The sequence below is a fragment of the Mytilus galloprovincialis genome, chromosome 9 (assembly GCF_965363235.1).
Source record: "Mytilus galloprovincialis chromosome 9, xbMytGall1.hap1.1, whole genome shotgun sequence".
Taxonomy (NCBI): Eukaryota; Metazoa; Mollusca; class Bivalvia; order Mytilida; family Mytilidae; genus Mytilus; species Mytilus galloprovincialis.
Window position 1 is genome coordinate 66,358,223 of NC_134846.1, and position 24,998 is coordinate 66,383,220.

Consider the following 24,998-nt stretch of genomic DNA (forward strand, 5'->3'; position numbering starts at 1 on the left):
TTTGGTTATTATCTTGAATATTATTATAGATGGAGATAAACTGTAAACAGCAATAATGCTCAGCAAAGTGAGATTTACAATTAAGTCAACATGACCAAAATGGTTAGTTGACCCCTTTAGGAGTTATTGCCCTTTATAGTAAATTTTTAACCATTTTTCGTAAATCGTAGTAATCTTTTAGAAAAATCTTCTCTGAAACTATTTGGCCAACTTAAACCAAACTTAGTTACAATCATCATTGGGGTATGTGTGCGGTAACTCAGCCAACCAACCAAGATGGCCACCATGGCTAAAAATAGAACATAGGGGTAAAATGCAGTTTTTGGCGTATAACTCAAAAACCAATGCATTTAGAGCAAATCTGACAGAGAGTGAAATTGTTGATCAGGTCAAGATCTATCTGCCCTGAAACTTTCAAATGAATCGGACAACCGGTTGTTGGGTTGCTGCCCCTGAATTGGTAATTTTAAGGAAATTTTTCTGTTTTTGGTTATCTTCCACATAATTATAGATAGAGATCAACTGTAAACAGCAATAATGTTCAGCAAAGTAAGATTTACAAAAAAGTCAACATAACCAAAATGGTCAGTTGACCCCTTTAGGAGTTATTGCCCTTTATAGTCAATTTTTAACCATTTTTTGTAAATCTTAGTAATCTGTTACAAAAATCTTCTCCTCTGAAACTACTGGGCCAAATTATTCCAAACTTGGCCACAATCATCTTTGGGGTATCTAGTTTAAAAAATGTGTGAAGTAACCCGGCCAACCAACCAAGATGGCTGCAATGGCTAAAAATAGAACATAGGGGTGAAATGTAGATTTTGGCTTATATCTCTGAAACCAAAGCATTTAGAGCAAATTTGACATAAAATAGTACTTCAAGTAAAAATCTATCTGCCCTGAAACTTTCAAATGAATCAGACAACCGGTTGATGGGTTGCTGCCTCAAAATAAGTAATTTGAAGGAAATTTTGCAGATTTTGGTTATTATCTTGAATATTATTATAGAAAAAGATAAAATGTAAACAGCAATAATGTTCAGCAAAGTAAGATCTACAAATAAGTAGATTTGTCAAATTGTACACTTTTGCCTAACCGGTTACTCGGATAATCGTTCAACCGATTAACTGGTTAACCGGTAGTTTAAGTTGATGTTTGAAGGCCTCATCTATAGTACCCTACATATAGATATATGAAGATGTGGTATGAGTGTCAATGTGACAACCTTCCAACCAATCTATCTGCCCTGAAAATCGGACAACCTGTTGTTGGGTTGCTGCCCCCGAATTAGTAATTTTAAAGAAATTTTTCCAGATATTGGTTATTATCTTGAATATTATTATAGATAGAGATAAACTGTAAACAGCAATAATGTTCAGCAAAATAAGATCTACAAATATGTCAACATGACCAAAATTATCAATTGACCTCTTATGGAGTTATTGCCCTTTATAGTTAATTGTTAACAATTTTAATTAATTTTTGTTAATTTTTGTAAATTTTTAGGAAATATTTTCTGCTGTTATAACTGGGCCACAGATCGACCTGTGCACCTTACAATCATTCCATACACCATATGTCTCAACCTATTGCTTATTGTATCAGATAAATAGATCAAACAAAAAAAAAACCTTAACATTGACCAATGAATCAGGAAAAAAGGGGCCCCTGCCAGACAGTCATATATGCTTTACATTCATTCCATACACCAAATATATTTGACCTATTGCTTATAGGTCTTGATAAACTGACAAAACTATTAAAATCTAACATTGTCCAATGAGAAATGGACAAAACCACAAAAACAAATTATTTTTCAACTGAACCATGAAAATTAGGTCATGGTCGGATGCAACCTGCCCGTCAGACATGTACACCTTACAACTATTACATACAATGAATATAGGTGACCTATTGCTTATATTATCTGAGATTAGGACAGGACCATGTTAACTTAACCTTGATCACTGATTTCAAGCAGTCACCGAACCATGAAAATGAGGTCATTGACAATGGACACATGACAAAAAGAAAAGAAACTTCTCAACATAAGGTAGCAACATACAAGGTATGAACCATCAGGTTGTCTAATTTCTGAATTGAAAAGTTTCATATAAATAATGTATGCTGTCACCACTGGATTGTATTCTTCCCTATGTCTCACATTTTGATACTTTTGTCACAGGACAAAAATTGGGCTGGCATGACAATAGTGACATGATAATACAAATAGAAGACCGTTAAGATTTATGTTTTATTTATGAATTTCATAAAATATTCTAATCAGGTATCACAGAAATTGCAATTCACAATAAAATGGACAAAGGTTTTACACAAAATGGTTTTACACTGAGTTACAGCAGTTAATCTGACATATAACATGATTTCACAACATACATCATGGTGATGGCAGTCTAGAAATGGTTTTTCACAAATTTGAGATTCCTCAGTCATGAAATAATGGACAAAAAATGTTTGTTAAAACACAAATAATTAGACACAGCAAATTATTGTTGTACAATTTCACAGGCACAAAGCTCAGCTGAGATGTTTAAAATATTGAAATACTAACAACACTAAAATTACCTTACTAAAATTTACTTATCAACCAGTCAAAATTAAATATCTTTAGGCCTACTATAAAGAAAAATAATACTTAATCTAAGTAATATTGTACACCACTGTAAAAATATATAATTGATGTGTGTATTTCTGATAATAAGTCTTCCCTTCTTGTGTTAAAACTCAAAGGGGTAACAAACGATTTTCTCAATTCAGGGAAATTACCCCTAAAAGGGGTCAATTGACGATACAGACTTGGTTCATTTATTGTGAAGCACTGAGCTAAGATCCAAGGCTAGTTAAATAGCAAAAGTTATGAACAAAGGGAAATAATTCACAATTCTAAACTTTAAAATACTTTTCACAATTGAAATTTCAATAATGAATTAATCCAATTAGTACTTCCATCACCTTAAAATTTAACACGAATTCAATTTTTCAATGTCTCAACACAGTGAATATTAAATTAAAGTCTCCATGATTTCACAACCTTTAGTCTAAATTGAAATGCCTTAGGGTGCAATCAACAGTTTTTTTTCTATGACGTCATATTTTGAGGGACCATGTATAAGTGACCCTTAGTGGTGGACTGATTAATAAAGATACTTGTATCAAACTAGATATCACTGGAATCAGGATGTTCTCTAGTTTGTAATGGAATAAAAAAATATAAAAGTTTTATCTAGAGAAACTGGGAAAAACATTGCCTAATTTAAGCTTAAAAAACCTGAAATCAGGTCATGTGCACACCCCTGAAGACATGATACCTGCACATTTTTCATAATCAATTGTATATTTTTACCTGGTCTTTCAAATAATTCATGCTTCAGGGTACGTTCGCCTGCTCCGAAAAGAGCTACAGTGGCTGCAAATAAGTTTTCAATTTTCACTGCCAAAAAAAAACAGACTGTTTACAGTGTTGTCTCCCCTCAAAACATGTATATTTAATCATTATTTTAATCATTCAACCTGCTTTAATTGAAGTTAATTAACATACTTTTACAACCAAATACAAAAAACATGATACTTTGTCACAAATTATGTTGATAAAAAGGGACTTCCCTCCATGTCTATTTTTAGTTTGGGAATAACCCCTAATTTTTTAAACGAAACTGTTTATAGCACCCTTACAAAAAATCATTAAAATGCATATTTCTTCATAGCATTTTGGTGACAGTGGTTTCTTTGAATGAAACTTTCAAGAAAAGATGGTTCTTTGACAAGACTATTTGGAAATGTTTGCTCTGCAATCTGTTCTGAAGTGTACCGCATCAAAATAAATTAAAATTCAATTTCATAATTGGTACAAGAAATAACAATGCTGATGATCCTTAAAAATAAACAAATGAAAACACATACAAACACTGGGACTATTTAACAGCAGCCATCTATTGATCAACTAAATATAAAAATTACTTCAATTTGCAATATAAAAAATTTTGAAATAATAGTATGCATAAGCACAAATTTTGTTCTAAACTAAAGTGTGTACTTCACTATGAAGTAAATATCATAAAAGGAAGACGTTTTTCCCCTTTACTTATTCAAGATGTTTAGTTTGCCCTTTCATAATATTAATTGGTTAAATTCTTTATCAATTTGCAGTTTGAATTCATTTCATTAAACTGATGAAAAATTTCAGCACCTTGGTTATGTGAGAGAAAGGTAATTTAAATTAACATGTGTCATCCTATTCATGTGACTGACTTTCTGTTTCTTAATTAGTTTGGAAAATTCAAATAATTTGTAAGATGTACATAAGTATAAAAGTAATGACTTCAATATGAAATCTACTGCAATAATTTTTGTTCACATAATCTTTTCCAAACTATTGTTTCAATGAGTATAAATGTATTCCCTTTTTCTCAAATCAAAAGTTGTTGAACAATCTTACCTTTTTTTAACTAGTGTGTCTGATAACTAAACTTGGTATTATTTTTCTTCAATCTTCTTTGTGAAAAAGAACCTAAATACTTTGAATTAAAAAGCTACATAACAATTTGATGGGCACAAAAATTTCACCTGTTGATTCGTGTTTCAAGAAATGAATTTAATCTTCAACTTTATAAAGTGCTTTTGGTCATTGGTATCGTGAAAGGACAAGGTATTTTGGATACATGGACTGTGTTAATATGGCTAATAAAAAAATGTCAAGCCACAGTGTTTGGTATTGACATTTTAATGATTAAATTTTTTCCAATATGACTATCGAATATATAATCTAGAAACTTCTGTTAATATGTATATGACTTAAAAATAAAGGTATTGTTCCCCTTTAAAGTATATTTGACACTGTTAACAGTTCCATATGTTTTTGAAGTGATGCAATGACAAAATCTTACAGCCTACATAAAATTTCAAAATGGAATTTTATGTAAAATTGGTTTTTCTAAATGTTTTTTTATCTTACAACATAGATTGTTTTGCCAAATCCTTTATTTCTATTTTCTCTGCAAGGTACAAAACGAAATTTTATTACATATAATGTATTCCTATGATCCCATAAATTTCTTATTAATAATTTGCGGTTTCATTGTTCTATAAATTCTGTGTTTTTGTCACTTTAAACGAAGATTAAAAAAAATTATAGCAGATCCTTTAAAAACAACTAATCTACACTACTCTACATCCAAAATTTACACAAACAAGACATAAAAATCTATATGTACAATAATATCACAGTTAATCTTCTACATTAAATCATGCATTAAACAATTGCAGTATGGATATGTAATATGAAAACTCTATGAAGAAATCTAATGTAGATCATCCTCATGTTGCCATATTAAAAAAATAAAATTTCTGTATTCATAAAACTAAAGTTGTGTCAAGTAGTTCAACTTCTCTGAACTAGGAAGAAAGCTATCAAAAGTCGTACAATTCAAATATGAATCTGTTGCCTTGGTCATTCATTTTCTTTCTTTGCCCACAACTTTTTCAGGATTTACCATCAACAGCCTTGTCAGATAATTTTGACATATATTTTAACTGAACCACAGACTTAGAGGTCAGAAAAAATTTAAAGAAACTTATGTGATGTGGATGAATAATTTTGAAATAACTGAAATTTTTCAATTCAGATTTTATTTGTTTCAAATTTTTAGATTGAAGATTTCTTTGCAAGATTATGACATCTTAATTGACTTAAATAACTAAACTTACTTTGATTTTTTTTCTCTCATAATTTTGGTACTTTTATAAAAGCAGTTATTAATCAACTCTAAACATATCTGAATTAGAGCTCAAAATTATACCCAGCTCAAGATGACTCTTGTAGTTGCTGAGAAAAAAATGTCACCAAAATTTCAGAATCATTTGTAATTGGATCACATTTCAAAAATGGTATTTCTACAATAAGGAGGTAGAAAATAAAAGAAACCGAAAATATTGAACACATAATAGCATAACCTGATGAAGCTTGGTGTAAAGTTGACACCAGAATAGTCTTTACACTCAAAATAATGTTCTGAGACAGCTTTTCCTATAAGGTAAGAAATTTTTCAAAACAAAAACTTTTACTGATAAATATTTTAAAATTGAAGGCATCTATTGATTTCAAAGATGAGGCAAGAATTTTCAATGTTTTCTAAAAGTATTACAAGCACATTAAGCAAGTCACTTAATATGTAATGTAGACTAACTAAATGATTGTGTGGTTTTATTTCAATACTATATAGCTGTTTCCCCCAATTCAACGAAGTAAAACAATGAAATCAGCAAAAAAGAGGTAGATATCAACAATAGTTTTAGGTAGATATACTGAGTAATAACTGCATTGCCAAGAGATATACCCTCCATTACATATGAGGCGTTCTAATGAAAGATAAACATTCTCTCACTATTAGATGATTATAAATGTATCAAAATATTGCATAAATATAAAGTTCAGGATGATCCAACATTCATATCTAATCTATTTACTGACTGTCGTCAGAATAAATGAAAGAAAAAATATAGCAATGAACAGATAACTCTGTTTTATATGAAAATAAAATTTAGATCCAGTAAGAGTTGTCCCTCTTTGAGACAAAAAAGATAAATGCAAAAGGTTTTAACAATCACCTTTACACTTAAGATGATAAAAAAAACTGATTAAATTATATAAATAAAATAATTGGAAGAATCTAACTTCTAATGCCATTTTAAACACTTGTACTAATTATATTATTACAAAAAACTATGGAATTCTGAGAAGAAAATGGGACTAAATGCAATAAATAGAGCAGGAGTTGTTATCATCTAACATCCATTTTTTCATCATGGCCATTTCTTCTTTTTCTGTCTTTTCTTTCACTTTCACACATATCTTTACTTTCATTTTCCCTTCCACATTGGTCCTGAACATGTTTACTTTGTGCTTCTTGTAACCAGTTATCTCGATTTTTAGCACAACCATCTAAGAGAGGTGATAATTTAGGGGATACCTTTGCAATTGCCTAGAATAGAAGAATTGAATATTCAGATAAAAGAAACTATTGAAATTACAATAAGAAGTTGATTTTTTTGCATAAAGTACATCTCATCAAAACATCTATTTGAAAATGTTATAACTGAAAATATGTGATGAACTTTTCATTTCATAACACAAGGAAAATTCTGTGTAAAACAGGTTTGACTGCATCTAAATGTCAAATAGTACTGTGATTTAAAATTATTAGAACTATATATAGAGATGTCTTTTGAGTCTACACAGGCATATCAGTTTATGTTCAAATAATTTAATTTTGGATGTAACGCGTATTCTGATTGGCTGACGTTATTTTGTTATCAGCCCATAGACATAATTTAGTCATGTGACCGTGACGTCATCAACGTTTTTTTCATGGTTTTCTACGGTTTAAAATGGATTTTAAGATTAAATTATAAGAAATGACTGTAATATTTGTTCTGTCTATTCGAAATAACATAAAAAAATGAGGTGCACACTGTGAAATAACCCGCTGCGTGCGTTATTCAGTGTGCACCAAATTTTTTATGTTATTTCTTCATAGACAGAAAAAATATTACAGTCATTCCTTAAATAATTCAGTATAATGTTCACAAGGTTTTACGATTTGTACAATTTAAAAATGATAAACGGCCTGATCTCATGTGAAAACTCAACTTGACATGATTATTTAGATGTATTCAACTCCAAATATCCAATCAAACAATAGATTTCAGAAAAAAATTGTATTTTTATAAAGTGTGCAGAACAGATAGAGGCTACCACTATTATGTTCATTGTAATGTCGAGAAATAGTAGACATATAAAGCATATCAAGAACAGATCCTCTATATTTATTTTATTTTCCTCTTTTTGATAGCTGATTAAATATTTGTTCTCATAAAATCAAGGGGAGGCACTTTGATAGCACATCTATACCAAAATGATCTAAAACTTCTGTGCATAAATAGTTTTAGTAATGTTCACAATGTACCCCTATAAATCAAGTTTCTGTTCTTATTTACCTGATATACTGGCATACAAATGGCATCGATGAAGCCAACCTGCATTCTGGGTAACTCCTCTTTCTTTTCTCTGTTCATCATATCCTTCGAAAAGATAACAAAATATATGGAAAATAGTACAAAGATGGATAAAATATATAATAAATTGTTGACACAGAGAGATGTCTGTCATTATGTTATTTTGATAATGAAAATGTTTTAGGCAATAGTTCAGCTGTAAACTGTGAAAACCATTCAAAGTTGATGAGCCATGACTGAATTCTCATTTCTCAAACAACATAATAAAACAACACTATTTTTACACTTTGTTCATGTACTAAGTTCTTCATGTACTTCGTACAACCAGTTATATTTGTAAAATGTTTTTTTTTTTTAAATTTGAAAAAGAAGTTGACATTTTGCAACGTAAATTATGAATATGAATAATTAAATGAATAGAATTATACAACAATAAATTATTATCCTAATGATATGATATGCATGTATAATATTTATTTCAAATTGATAACTACTGAGAAATCTATAATGAAATCTACATTATGATTTTGAAAATGTCAGCTTATATGACATATAATTGATTGCACATCGGATGATACTCACTAGCTTTTTACTAATTAAACAATTTCTGCAAAAGTTTTGTGTTTAAAATGTGACAGTCAGATTCAAAGTGTTAATAATATATATAATTTATATTTCAAAGATTTGTAAATATTACAATTAAAAGCTGTGTTTTTGTTGATTTATACATAAGGTGGTAAGTGACAATCACATTTTCAGAAAGAAGCTCTTCAAAGTTAAAATTCAAAATATGAATGTCACTTGCTTTTATTTCCTTTAAATTTAAAAAAAAGCATTTGATTCTATAACAAAGCAGGTAGTTAAAAAAGGCTATGAAGTTACATACCATTGGTGTTATCTTTAACTGTATCTTTTCTAAATCTCCTTGTTCAAAGAACTCATTAGCTATCAATTCTGCAACCTAAATATAAAGAAACAAGAATGTGTCCATAGTACATCAATGCCCCACTCGCACTATCATTTTCTATGTTCAGTGGACCGTGAAATTGGGGTCAAAACTTTAATTTGGAATTAAAATTAGAAAGATCATATCATAGGGAACATGTGTACTAAGTTTCAAGTTGATGTAACTTTAACTTCATCAAAAACTACCTTGACCAAAAACTTTAACCTGAACTTCGCACTATCATTTTCTATGTTCAGTGGACCATGAAATTGGGGTCAAAACTATAATTTGGAATTAAAATTAGAAAGATCATATCATGGGGAACAAGTGTACTAAGTTTCAAGTTGATTGGACTTCAACTTCTTCAATCAAAGAGCTGAAAGCTCTGAAGAAAAATGACGCCACTGTCTCTAATATTGGGATAGTTTTTATGCAAGTCTTGATTTTCACATACCGTAATTAGTTTAACAATGCAACATGTCTCGTAAGCATATAATTGATATTCGTATATATGTGTGTGTGTAAAGTGAAGGTGACAACTGGCTGTTTTTTTAAGACAAATGAATAGGTCAAGACTACCTGAATTGTACAAATAAATACCGTAGAAAGGCTTGTATATTTCACACTAGTACATAGTCTGAATCCGGGTCCGTTCGCGCCCACTCATGTACGCCCCCTTTCACTTTCACACCCTAAATGTTCGCACCCAATCTTAATTGGTTTTGTGTTTAATAACTATGTAAGCAAGTGTTTTCTTATAAGTATAATTGTTGTCATTGTCTCAAAATAAAGTGAGACAGCATTTTTATTTGTGTTGAATAAATCTTAATCATGTTTTGGATAGCGTATTGTTAAAAATAATAATAATCCTTTCTAATTAAAGTGGTATTTTGTCAACGTTTTATTTTGTGTTGAATAACTCTTAATCATGTTTTGGTTAGTGTATTGCTATAACTTTGTTTCATTGACTTCTTTCAAAATGAAGTGAGATTCTGACTATGTTTTTTTCTGTGTGTTGAATAGATTTTATCATGTTTTGGTTATAATAGCGGATTGCTATATTTTATTGTTTCGTTGTTTCAGATCAAAGGGACCAAGCTGTTAAAAACAATTATCTTTGTGTTTTTCCTTTAAAATCTTCAATGTTTTACTCATACCAAGCTATAAATACATTCAGTATTTACACCAAAGCAATTTAAAACAACAATCATGATTTTCCAATTATTCAACTTGAATTTGAATTAAAATTGAGCGCAAATGAGTAGAGTGCGAACGGACCTTGGGTGCAAACGTGCGAGGTGCGAACCTGCAAGGTGCGAAAGTGTATTGGGCGCGAACAGACCTGATACCACAAAATATTAAGTAAATAATCTTTTTGTTACTGTTATCAAAGGTCTAATGAAACTCAGGTAATTTCAAACATTTGTCAAAGAATTCTAGTCAAACCGGCACCTGGTTAAATTGGCACCTGGACAAATCAGCACCTGGTTAAATCGACACCTGATATAGTCAATTCGTCACCCATGTTAAATATATATTTTAACAGTATTTTAAGCAAAAAGAGTAAAAATAAGTAAGGGGTTGCCAGAATTTTTTTCAGTATTTAAGCAAAAAGAGTTAAATACTAACTTTCACATTTTTGGGTGTTCATTGTACATTTTGTATATATTTATTTTTCTCAACTAAATGACATTTTTGGTGTATTTTTAATGATATATATATGAGTAGTCAAAATAATTATTACGTCTGGCAAGGCTTTTTTAATTTTATTCTGGGACACCTTTCTATGACCGCAAGGCTATGTTAATTTTTTTCTGGGACGCCTTCCTACGAACTTCGTAGGAAGACGTCACAGAAAAAAAATAAAATAGCCTTGCCAGACGTCATAATTATTTGGACTAATACATGAGATATTGGATATTTTTATGCATTATTTAAACCAGTTGAGCATTTTACAGGATTGTTTGTTTAATGCTTTTTAAACTTTACTGAAAAAAAAACACCTTAAATTTGCTTATTATTTGGCATGAAAGTTTGATTTATTGAAAGGGACTCATAGTTTTCCATTTTTTTTTAATAATTGTCTAATTGTTAAAACAACAGCTTGGGTAAGGGCTTCGTTGTTTACCTTTATACACAACAACATTATTTCACTTTGGTTTCGTTGTTTACCTAAACACACAACAACATATTCACTATGTACTTGGTAACAGTTATTAATTAATTGAATAGAAAATATTATAACAAACATTATTGGATGCCGAATTGACGTCAAATAGGTGCCGATTTGACTAGATGCCAATTTAACCAGGTGCCGACTTGACTTGTATGTTTCAATTCCTCTGCGATCGTTTGCGGTATTTTCTTGAGAAAAACCTATTTTCCATCATCAAAGAGAAGAAGAAACTGCTTGAAAATGATTCTGGAACGCTTCATGATTGTTAAAATAAGTTAAATTCACTCGAAAAACAATTTTAAAACTTACGATGTTTAAACAGGAAGTTTCAAAAGCACGTGTAAAAAAATAAATTACCTGGTGAGAGTGGAAATCCGTACATAACAGATATCACTATAGTACGACTTTGAAAGCAAAACAGTTCCATCCTTTTGTAAAACAGTCTTTAATATACCTATCACATTAATGTTTGAAGGGTCTTAAGCTTATTCAAACCACAAAAGTCGGTATGAAACACCAAAACGGAATGAACAATAACCGATTACGTTTTGTAGTTTACAAATTCTAAACTGGTTCCCGTCAAACTACAACGCTTTGTCCGAGTGTAGTGGAATACAAGCAGAAACCAGTTAGTTTGTAAACTGGTTCCTGGCTGATTACTACACAATGACCTCTCATGCATAATTAATGATAACACAAGCAGATTCCAGTTTGTATAGAAAATAGTAAATACGAAACCAAGCGCGGTAGGCAGAGAAATGTAATGAAGTTCAGGTCGCCAGTAATGGAACAATGACTGCGTCATTTTCCAAAAACTACCTTGACCAAAAACTTTAACCTGAAGCGGACGGACGAACGGAGGCACAGACCAGAAAACATAATGCCCCTCTACTATCGTAGGTGGGGCATAAAAACAAAATGAAAGTTATAAGCAGGTCTTTTTTGTCTTTTGTCTTAAATTAAAATATATATTAATCTATTAACCAGTACTGTAACAGCAATTAATATCTAGTGAATGTTATAGATACAACATTTGTAGAGAAAATTAGAGTTCATGTATACCATCATAGTTTCCTTGAGGTTTGATCTGGATGGGTATTTGCTGCTTCTGTTTCATAAAAGCAGCATTTAGAAGAAAGTTCAAATACTGTTCTGCTAACAGTCAGTATAGTATGTAATGTTGTAAGTGGCTTTATTCTAGCAGTATGTAATGTTGTAAGTGGCTTTATTCTAGCACTTCAATTCACAATAGTGGCATAGACGTCAGTTTACAAATAATTTGGCTTAAAAGGGTGCCTTTGTGAGCTTCTTTAACTTGCAATGAGGTAAGGACACTTGGTCAGTGTTGAAAGCCTAACTGTGACTTTGAGACCAAGAACAGCAATAACAAGAATGTGTCCCCAGTACACGAATGCCCCACTCGCACTATCATTTTCCATGTTCAGTGGACCGTGAAATTGGGGTAAACCCTCTAATTTGGCATTAAAATTAAAAAGATCATATCATAGGGAACATGTATACTAAGTTTGAAGTCGATTGGACTTCAACTTCATCAAAAACTACCTTGACCAAAAACTTTAACCTGAAGCGGGACAGACGGACGAACGAACGAACGGACGGACGGACGAACGGACGCACAGACCAGAAAACATAATGCCCCTCTACTATCGTAGGTGGGGCATAAAAATGCAGTTCCTTTGATTTTTGTGAGTTTTTGCTGTTTATATACTGATATTGTGTCATGGATAGATACCCCACATTCGTTCTTTTCTTAGAGGTATACGTAAATTTGTTTTCATATGTCTTTCTGCAGACTGTAAACATGTGAGTGAGATAAAGCTATATAAACATGTTATTGTGCTAAGAATGCTTGTAATATTTGCTGCTTTACATTAACAAGACATCAATCAATCGTCAATCAATCGATCAGGTATTCCAATAACATATTTGATCAACATGCTAGAGCACCTAGACATATGTTAGATATTACCATCCAAAAGATTATATAATTGTAGGTATTTAATGAATGAAACTTGTATATTAATACAATATTGTACACCTGTGTCAAATATAGTATGCCTACTACATCAAATTGTAATCAACAAAATGTTATTCCCATCCTACACCTGCATTGTTATTTATCAATTACTATCCTAATCTGTCTTATCACAAATACAGCTGATTCTACTTTCATTTCAACAGGAAGTGAATAATACACCTGATAATTAATTAGGAATACAATCTACACATCAGCAGGTGGTACGTTCCTTAATCCTATAAACCTGCACTTTATAGAATATTAATTATAAATTGTATATAATTGATATATAAAGCTTATGCAGTAAATCTATGCTTATTCAACTGGCAGTACGTCTAAACACCACCTAGGCCGTCTTGGTGCACTAAGCTCCAGGAAGTGCACTAAGCCCATGATTGACCAGTCAAATAAGCACCAAGGTCATTCAGAACGATACAGATTTGAATAAAGACCATATATTTAAATTTTGGTGTAAATATATTCAGAAATAAAAGAGTTATTAACATTTTATATGGCATGTGCCGATTTTGTGTAATGTGTCCAGTTGTCATATTGTTGGTTGAATCCAATGAAGCTTGACGAATTTATAAATACTGCACTAAGGATATGAAGCAAAGGTTAAATATGCACCAAGATCATTAATCAAGATAAATCATTATTTTAAAAAAAAATGTTAAAAGTTGGTTTGATGATATAAAGAAATTTAAAAGTTATAACATTTTTAACGTAACACGCGCTCTACTTGTGTAATGTCTGATCACCTTGTTAATTGATCCAATCAATTCTGAGGGATTATCTCTCAGTAAATTATTTTCTTTGTTCCTAATTAGTTCTGATAAAAGGGCTGTTGATCTTTTCTTGGAATGCTTTGTCAGAAAAAAAATATTCTGAAAAAGTGTTTGTATGCGCTTTTCGAAATAAACAGATTTGCGGAAATAATAGTAAAAACAATAGAAATTGGCTTTTACTCAAAGCGGACTATATTGTAGTCTATATATATATTTCTTTCTTTTTATTCTTCCCCATTTACTGTTTCAATATTTGCACAAATAGATACAAATTATAATACAGACTTATTTCAAATATAAGAGTTAAAATGTGGCCTCCTTGGGGTTCAATGCAACCCATTTTCAACAAGTATGACAGACCGCTTGAAGTTTTGCAAGAGGTCATTATTATTAAAGTTATATTTCATATAAAGACAACTATCCACCACTGTCCAGAGATGGAATGACGAAGATAAAAGCAAAGAAAGGTCGCGTAATACAACCTTAAACGATGAGAAAACGCATATTCCGTTTAGTCAACTTTATTTTTCAGATTTAGCCAAAAAATTAAAATCAAAATTAAATAGTAGAAGAAATAGTTTTTTATATGCTTGATTAATAGTTATGTTTTTACAGAACTGAAATTTTTTAGGTTAAGTAGTTGTATGGTTTTACAGAACGGAAATGTTTTAGAGACATAATAATTATATAGTAATAATTTAGTTTAATTTCTATAGTCTCTCATAATTCTTTATAGGATGGCACTTGTATTTTAATTTATAAAATTGCTGTTTTATTCAATGTTTATATTATAATGATTATATTACAAGTGGAGAGATTGAATCTGAATCTGAATAAGATATTGTCATAAAATGCTCTAGGTAATTTCTGTATATGTATGTTTAGTTAAAACATCATTATTTGACACCACCGTCTCATTCTGTCATATAATAAAAGACAGCTGAAAAAATTGACAGATGTAATGTCGCACGATTTCCCCAATTTGGTACTTCTTATTTGGATAGTGCACAATACTTATTTAAAAGTCAAAATAACCTATCAAAAAATACACACAAAAAAAGAAAGAAATACAAAGTTTTGTTTAAAATCCTACAAAAACAAAATGCACGCATAAACAAAATATATAACACGACAAACAAAAAGGTGTAATTATATATAAGCTGTGTAATTCTTATGTTTCTTTATTTCTTCATGGATCAGTGATTTTATTACCTGGTTAATTACTGGCACGTGCCGTCGGACAAAACCTTTGATGACAGAAAAAAATCAAATTACGACTTAACTACAAATTTTAATGACTAAAAAATTCAGATACATTATCTTCATCAAAAACTATGTCCGACGGTATGTTTTTTTCATTCATAGCACCATCCAATCATGGGCTTAGTGCAGTTTCATGAGCTTAGTGCACCAAGGCGGCCTAGGTGGTGTTTAGACCCTCCCTTCAACTGGCAGATTATATGAATTCGATCTACTCCAATTAATTTCGGTAAACGAACAGAAAGTCACAGGACAAAAAGTCACAGGACATAAAGTCACAAATTTGGTAAGACAAAAAGTCACAGGACAAAAAGTCACAAATAATTTGTTGACAATTGTTTGAATATATAAAAAAATATCTTGAAATATTTACTTTTTAATACATATATTCATACTAAAGTTTAGGAAATGTGTCATTATACTTGAAAAATCAAGGTTTATTTAATTTTAATCATGCAAAAGATATATTTCTTGGCACCATGAAGCCATTTAAGTGCCAACCCACTTTGACATTTCGTTTTTTTAACAATTATTTGATCATCTTTGAAATTTTTTTGATAAATTTTGTTTACAAAGTTGGTTTTTATACAATAGTTCCATAAAAATACAAAAATATTTTTGTAGAAATAAGCGGTTTTTATTCAAAGAAAATAATCAGAAAAAATGAATTGTGACTTTTTGTCCTGTGACTTTTCGTCTGTGACTTTTTGTCCTGTGACTTTCTGTCCTACATTCTTGATTTCTTATCCATATGAAGATTATACATTTGGTAGAATGAAAGGAGTGCCAGTATATGTATTGGAAGGGCCATATTTGATCCCAAGTTTTGAGTCCATTGTTTTAAGATAAAAAGGGTTTCAAGTTGAAGAATAGTTTGTAAGAAAGTGATATATAATTATTTTTGACGAGCCTTACATTCCTCAGAGTTACATTCTGATTGAGGGTTGACATTAACAACCCACACAGAACAAACAAAGAGAATTATGTGAAAGTTGACATACATGTAATTATCTGAACTTCAACCACATTGGCAAGAATTTCTGGTCTTAAAAATCAATGGAAATTAGCATGTTTATCAGATTTTGAGGAAAAATCAAAAGATGAGCTATTAATTTTGTGACTCTTGAAATGAGTCTCATTAGTTTTCAACAAGACTCATTTCCTGTCTAGACATTGTTTTAGTAATGATTTATTTTGATAATGGTCAATAAATATTCAATCGAAATTCTATCAAGAAAACGTGTCTTTTGGGGTTTTGAGTTTAAGTCTTTGTTCTCCCCCCTATTAGCGAACACATACCATAGTAAACAGACTAATATATTACTACTGACCTTTCTCTGTACTTCCCATGGTTTTGTGATAGCTGACACATCTGATGCTGTCATCATCATGGACCTACGTTAATCATACAATTCATTATTCATTTATATATTCTCTCAAACTATATGAGTGACAACAAACTGAGGGTATAACAAAAGCATGAAAACCAATATAAAAGTCAATATCCTGAATTCTTCCTACTTTTTCTAAAGGACTAATTTGTTTCAATGTCAATTTAAAGGATTGAGTAAATTGGTCTCAGACAATTTGAAAGATTAGCCAAATAACATAACGATTGTTTAGGGCAATGTAAAGACAAGTCTGAGTAAATCTCTGACTAAGACAATGTTAAAGACATATTGTGTCTTATAGATATTAATTTCTGTGTCATTTGGTCTCTGGTGGAAAGTTGTCTCATTGCCAATTATATCATATCTTCTTTTTTTCATATTATCTGAGTGTACCATACTCTAAAGTGACTTTAAGGAAGCTGGCTTGTCATATTTTGGAATTTTGGTCAGATTTTCGGAATCCTCTGGTTTTATCCACTGGAATCATTTACAAATTTTGCCCGGTGACCCCATTTTTCTTTTTATAATTCTTTTACATGTATAGTTTTAAGCTGTCTGTTGAAGTCTTTTAAAATTTTAATTACTTTTTAATAGTTTTTGAGGACTTTAACTTGTCAATGATAAAGCTATGGAAAGTCAAGAGAGAATATTTTCCCGCCAAAATTTCAATGGCTAATATATCGAAAACGAGCACGGCAACCTATATATATTTTTTGCTCCATGGATTCCTTTGTTAATCCCCTATCAATATAAACTAGTCTTTTGAAAAGTTAATTACTTTGAAAGTGAGAAGCGAACTCCCTTAAACTGGAGTAAATCTTTTATATAATAAGCAATAACCTGAGTAAACCTCTATCACTTTCTTTGCTCCAATCTGCTTGTTTATCTTCAACTAAGTGGAAAAATTCTCCTCTAAATCTAAAATAAGCCAATTAAATTTATTAAAACATATGCATTTTATAATTTCTTTGATAAACAAAAGATTTCCATCACTTATAAAAACTAGTATTTAATGTATTAAATCAGTAGTCTTCTGAAACTTTACATGATCCTCAGGCAAAGTTGACCTTAGATAATTAGCTATTTTTTTTAGTCACTATTGGTTCATTAGCCCCAGTAGCAATAAGGTATTTATATACCCTTGCTTTCAAAGTTTAGGTTTTCAGCATTCCTGATGAAGTCAAATCAAGAAAAGTGCTCTGGATGCAAGGAATTTATGAACCTTGATTTTTGAGAAACAATAATCTAAGTTTCTAAATAAACATTTGTCTCATATGCAGTACATTTTGGTATTACTCGATACTATAGATTAGAAGCAAGACTTGAGCATTACAATTTGTGCAAGTCTAGACAGCAGAAAGCAATTTTAGAATCTGCAGCAGCAATGTTGTAAAATAGGGATTTTTAGTTAAAGCCTTGACACAAGCTTGGTACAATGTTGTTGAAAATTTCTCCCAAATTCTTCATTTTTTTATTTTCATTACTTCATATTTGTCATAGATTTCTTAAAGGTTTAGAAGAGAAATGATATAAAAAAAGTTTTTGATTATAAAAAAAAATAAATATCACTTTCATTATATAAAAAAAAGTAAAATCACAAAAATTCTGAACTTAGAGAAAAATGTAATCAGAAAGTCCATAATCACATGGAAAAATCAAATAACAAAACACATAAAAAACGAATGGACAAGAACTGTCATATTCCTGACTTGGTACAGGCATTTTCAAATGTAGAAAATGGTGGATTAAACCTGTTTTTGTAGCGCTAACCCTCTCACTTTGATGACAGTCTCATCAAATTCCGTTATATTTACAATGATGCGTGAACTAAACAGACATAATAAATAAAATAGTCAAAATAAGGAAGAGCTTTAGTTACTGTTCAGGTATATTTGAAAAGTTGCCACTGTCAATTGCTGATTTGATGGTTTCAAAGCAAGTAAAATTGTACCTATATATTTGGTTTTTTTTATCATCCACCATAAATATCTTTATGTCTATTTTTTTATTCAACAATTACTAAATATAAATCTTTTCTAATTCTGGGTATCCAATTTAGAGACAATAATTTAAGTTTGTTTATGCCATCCGTACAATCAATTAAGAATTGAGACATATGCATTGCATTTAATTCAGCATCATAAGATGAACAATTTACAATTAACATTCATTTCTAACCTTTTTTCTCTACAAAATAAACAGATAGCAAACCAGAAAATGTGTTGATGGTTTTATAATAAACATTTTAAGTATGGAACAATCAAAACAAAGAACTGTTACTTTAATTACTTCATGAATTTATAAACATTACTCACTTAAAATACAGCGCTAAGTCTGTGGCCAAGATGGCACTCTCTAATAACTGTATAACCCGTTCATATTCGTCTGGTTTCAAACTACTAAGAATATCATTTCCCTGAAATGAAATTGACAATAGTCGTGAATAGTTTTATAACTATCATTAGGTGTAAAAATATATGTACTAAATATACTAAATGCAATGTGGAGTATGTAAGATAGCAAACAAACAAAAACTCTAGAGGGGTACATACATACTATCTTTAACAATAGGCTGGTATCTATACAATCTGTTAAACTCTAAATCGTCCGGAGTCTATAAAAGTTGTTAATAAATTAAAAGAAAAATAAAAAAAAAGACCTGTTATTTAAACCCAATACTCCAATAACCAAAAACATAAACATACAACTAGTGATGAGGTTAGATCTGACTTGGAACAGACAAATGAAAATAATACTTTATTCCTGCCAATGTTGGTTAAAACTGGTCCTATGATTTTAGAGAAGATGGTAAACATGTGAAAGGTAAACAGATTTTGAAAGTACAGTTATAGAAATCACCGACATTGGCTGTATGTGCCTGCTAAACAAACAAATATAAAATTTATCAGTATTTTATTGGGGTATTTATTTCTGCAAAATGAGTTATCTACCTTTATCATAATTGTCACACTAAACATTAAGCAAGCAGAAATCAATCAATGATACATGTCAACTAAAATATCTCCTTATGGAAAAAAAAATGACCACAACAACATCCCGCTTTAAATTGCGTCTGAATATTTTCAGTTGAATGAAAACTGACATTGGCTCTAGAAAAATATCCGTAACATCAGACTGTACTCCAATGTTCTTAAACTCATTATTTCAAATCGTTATTAAAATGTTATCAAAGACAACAATTAGTGTCGTCACAAAAATGGTTCCATTACATGATTAAAATTTGTTTTCACTGTTTCCTGAAAAAATCTATTCCTAGGAGAGTAATTATTGCACAAAATACAACCTAACGGATGTAAATTAACTTAAATAAGTGATACTTGAGATGACATTGACCTCGGTTCTATCAATATTTCATGACAATAATATCATGCTCGCTGTAACTTAGCTCCATTTCAATTTCATTTGTGACATATAAATTCAATTATATGGAATCATAAAAGATATCTGACAGGGAAAAAAATAAAATAAATTGGTTTTCAAATGATACCGGAGAATCAAAATTAATTCTGTAAATTCAGCAATTATTGTAAGGTATTTTATAATATTTTTAATTTGTATGAACATTTAATGCATGTTATTAATGTTATTTTACAGGTGTAAAATATCACATAGTATCTAGAAAGTAGACTTGAGTTATTGTAAGACATAATTTTAAAAAAATGTGTTTTTTAATCAATTTGAGTATCATAACCTTGGAATGAATTATACTAAAATCATCAAGAGGGGAAATGTTTTATAATTTGTGACATTTTTATTAAGTTTCAGGTGATATTTTTAGCAAGAACTTGCGTTATGACAAGACTTCTAAAACAAGAATGTGTCCATAGTACACGGATGCCCCACTCTGCAATATCATTTTCTATGTTCAGTGGATCGTGAAATTAGGGTCAAAACTTTAACTTGGAATTAAGATTAATAGAAAGATCATATCATAGGGAACATGTGTACTAAGTTTCAAGTTGATGTAACTTTAACTTCATCAAAAACTACTTTTTTTGACCAAAAACTTTAACCTGAAGCGAACGGACACACGGACGGAAGAACAGAGGCACAGACCAGAAAACATTTTTTTTGCCTAGGTTTTTAACAATCCATGTCCATAACTCTAGAACGTATAATCTGAAACTCATCATAGACTAATAGCTACTCTTCATAACAAGAGGCACCTAAAAGCCTGAATCTGAGTCCTGTCAAAAATATATCTGGTACTGCTTATCATTTTTTCTGTTTACAGCTTTTTTATAGCAATCTAATACGATTTTTTATAATATGGATAAATTTAAATTAGTAAAAAAAAAAAAAGTAATTTAAGGGCAATAACTCCAATAAGGATTTATCTAATGATTTCAGTCATATTTGAATTTCTGTAGATCTTGCATTGCTTATCATTTTACCTTTTACAGTTTCTTCCAATCAAGTATGGTATCAACAAAAAATGAAAACGTTGGTAAAATTTTGTCTTTCAAGGGCTTAATTCTGTAACGAATCAATTGATGATTTCTGCCTTGTTGACTTATTTGTAGATCTTGTTTTGTTAAACACACATTTTCTCACTATATTTTTATACTAAAATATCTAATATAAAATATGAAAACATTGCCTAGGTTTTTAACAATCCATGTCCATAACTCTAGAACGTATAATCTGAAACTCATCATAGACTAATAGCTAGTCTTCATAACAAGAGGCACCTAAAAGCCTGAATCTGAGTCCTGTCAAAAATATATCTGGTACTGCTTATCATTTTTTCTGTTTACAGCTTTTTTATAGCAATCTAATACGATTTTTTATAATATGGATAAATTTGAATTAGTAAAAAAAAAAAAAGTAATTTAAGGGCAATAACTCCAATAAGGATTTATCTAATGATTTCAGTCATATTTGAATTTCTGTAGATCTTGCATTGCTTATCATTTTACCTTTTACAGTTTCTTCCAATCAAGTATGGTATCAACAAAAAATGAAAACGTTGGTAAAATTTTGTCTTTCAAGGGCTTAATTCTGTAACGAATCAATTGATGATTTCTGCCTTGTTGACTTATTTGTAGATCTTGTTTTGTTAAACACACATTTTCTCACTATATTTTTATACTAAAATATCTTTCAAAGGGCAACTACTCATTGCGCAAAAAATTTGGTAAGCATTATCATAGTACACTCGGGTTTTCATGGGTGTGTCCAAGATAAAAAGTTAATAAATTGAAAAAAAAAATAGTTGGCAAAGCTATCCTGTTGTTGAGGAGGAAGATGTATTAATTTTTACTGAATGTAAATTTTATATGTTGAAGATACAATAAACTGGAAATAATGAAGTATTATATATACTCCCAAATTATCTATAAAATTCCAATAATATTATATTGCATTGCACTCATAGGAATTCAGTTCTTAAAGAATCATTCAAAACAAATTGAAATTGATATCTGATAATATTGCAAAAGTAATTGGAGATCTTTTCAATTACAAGGGATAAAAGTATAAAACCTAAATCTTCTACCCATAAAAATGTTGCAAGCACTCAAAATTTTCTTTTATTGTATAATCCATTGAATATTCTGGGATAATTTTTTCTCCTTAATATTAAATTACAGATTACAGAGAGATAATAGGTTGGAGTTCATCTGTAACGAATTGTGCATATAAAAAATGGAAGCTGACATACTTTGATAAAAATCAAAGTTCTGGTCACACAGAATACACATGTACTGTGATATCATCAGTAACATGATTTAGCCATGTAAACGTTTCTAAAGTTTTTTGCTTTTTCAAATAAAATCACTTTAAAAGGTAAATATTACTGACTAACCTTTGTACTGTCAGTATCATAATACATTGATCACTCTATAAGGTAAATATTACTGACTAACCTTGGTACTGAGTATCATAATACACTGATCAAAATGGTGATGCTCTAATGTGGATGTGGAATATAATTCTGCTAATGGAGACATGGATCTGAAATAAGATATTGCTTATTTAAATACTAGCAATATGAACAAGAGGCTAATATGTTACCAGTAAACTCAATTTGCAACCATCAAATCACCAATTGATACCACTGGAGCTAAAATACAATACAATTATCTCCTAAATCTAAGGTGAAAAAAACAAAAGACCTTGAACATAAGGTATTACAAACCATGCAGAAGAAGTAATTGTATCAGCACAGTAGTAAAACAGGAAAAGTATGTATAGTTCTTGATTGATGAACTTGAAATATGTTGGTGAAACAGAAATCAAATTTTACATGAGATTATACAAACATTAGTCCTTTTATACCTATAAAAAAGACACCTCTTAGGGCAGGATATTCTTTTGAAATTGTCAACTATCAAATGGTAGAGATCAACTGAAATTGAGGCACACAAAGAAGAAAACAAAGTGAAATATTTTTGATGCACCAGCTATGTACTCTTGAACCTGAAAGACTCAATGATAGAGATGAAAAACTGCTTTATCATAACCCAAAGGAATAAATCTTGAACTTACTGGTAATACCATTTGCACAACACAATAAGATTGGTGATAAATTGCAGGAAATATATGATAAGCTGAAAAAATTTCTTATCAGCCTCCGATTTCACCTGGATGGCTGCATGCACCCAATGACACTAGTTTGTCTATTGAAATATTGCGTGAATCTATTATAAAATATTACCGATACAAGTAATAAGCGTGTTAAATTTACATTCTTAGGCATTCATATACTTTAATTTAGTAACTGGATCAGTTTATTTTCAAACTGATCTATGCCAAGATAGATGGTTGATTGTTGCTATTTTTGTGATCTAAAAAAAAGCCAGCATGTGTTAATGACAAATTTGACACCGGTAATCAATTTGGAATAGCATATCATATCTACCTCTAATATTACATGTACATGTACATCAATATGTCTTGAAATCATAGCACAAAAAGGTGTTGTTTAAGATTTTTATGTTTACACTGTGCATAAAAATACTGAAATCATCTAGCTACTGCAGTACTGACCTCTAAGCCATAGAAATTCTGAATAAGAAAAAAATACAACTTCCTAAATGAATGGATGTATTGCTGTTTATCGTCAAGCAGCAATCAACATGATATTCAGAATGTGGGATGTGAATATGTTCCTTACTTTGTACTAGACCAACATATTGAGGCAGATTTATAATGTGCTAGTTCAAAAAGTCAGCAGGAAGACCTGTCAGCCTATCTCTTAGGCCAAGCCCAGTCAACTGACAAGTGTTTGCTGTTTTTACTTAATACTACATGTTTGGCATTTAAGTAGAAAATAACCAAAGTTTACAGTCTTTATCTTCACATGTATCATACCTGTTTAAGAACTGATTGTTGACCCCTCTGTGATCTAAATCGTGACATAAACAGCCAACCATTAAGGCTAGTCTTTCACAATCTGTCAAAACATTGTCCATTTGTCCTACCTAAAAATATGATAACAATATCAATACATTTATATTTATCTTTTACAGAGTACTAAGAAAAATATTTGTGTATGGTCTAATTATTCATAATTGATTTTTAATACATTGGCTTCAGAATTTGGGCTGATTTTTGTATACTGATAGATCCTTGGATCAATAACTAATATAAAAGCATTTCTACTCTTACTGATAATTGTTTTGAGCACAATTATCTCCTTCTAAAGATGATCTACATTAGGAACACAAAGCAATAAAAGCTTATCTCCTGTTGCTGACAATTACTTTTAGCATAAAAAGTGCAGAGAGCACATCACCTTATACTCATATCCAGAGCATACAAACTGGCAATGAAAGCCCATGTCCTCTAGTTGGTTATTTCTCTAGGCATACATAGAATTCCTACTGCTTCTACAAATATTCTGACCATATAAAACACTGCTCTGGCTACTTAGTAATAGCACTGAGACATTAACATAGTATTCAAAGCATAATTATGCCAAAGATGATTACTCTATGCTTACAGAACCACTATAAGAATTTTTAATGTTAGTTTCCATGTGACAACAATGGCTTTATGGCGGCAACTATAAATAATTACCCTGAGCATACAAAACATTGTCTGTGCCACATTGAAAGCATGCCTCCAGTTATGATATGTCACATTCCTGTAATTTTTCTTCACACTCAATAACCATCGACATAACGTCTATAAAGAAAAAGAAAAAGATCAGAATAAATGCAATATAAAATTATTATTTTAATACTGTTGATTCATTTATTTTTGTGGGTACCAATTGTCTTGGATTCAAGAAAACTTGCGGTTTTGCTGATATCTGCATTCAAGCCTATAGAAATTTTGTAATTCTTTGAAAATCTGAATCCGTGGTTTTCCCACCCTTCACCTGAACCCATGACACCAAGAT

General features: G+C 30.5%; 1 protein-coding gene across 9 annotated transcripts in view; it reads right to left on the reverse strand.

Moving 5' to 3' along the window:
• Window positions 1–2,240: 2,240 nt before the first annotated feature.
• Window positions 2,241–24,998, reverse strand: part of LOC143045696 (dual 3',5'-cyclic-AMP and -GMP phosphodiesterase 11-like) — a 117,252-nt gene continuing 94,494 nt past the window's right edge. For all 9 annotated transcript variants that reach the window (XM_076218396.1, XM_076218391.1, XM_076218398.1 and 6 more), the window contains 9 exons: window positions 24,674–24,781; window positions 23,966–24,075; window positions 22,519–22,606; window positions 18,946–19,046; window positions 17,471–17,548; window positions 16,571–16,634; window positions 8,918–8,992; window positions 8,014–8,097; window positions 2,241–6,998 (listed from right to left, as the gene is read on the reverse strand). In XM_076218396.1, coding sequence (XP_076074511.1) covers window positions 6,798–6,998; window positions 8,014–8,097; window positions 8,918–8,992; window positions 16,571–16,634; window positions 17,471–17,548; window positions 18,946–19,046; window positions 22,519–22,606; window positions 23,966–24,075; window positions 24,674–24,781 — 909 coding nt within the window. In that variant the 3' untranslated portion in view covers window positions 2,241–6,797. The remainder of the gene's footprint in view (window positions 6,999–8,013; window positions 8,098–8,917; window positions 8,993–16,570; window positions 16,635–17,470; window positions 17,549–18,945; window positions 19,047–22,518; window positions 22,607–23,965; window positions 24,076–24,673; window positions 24,782–24,998) is intronic.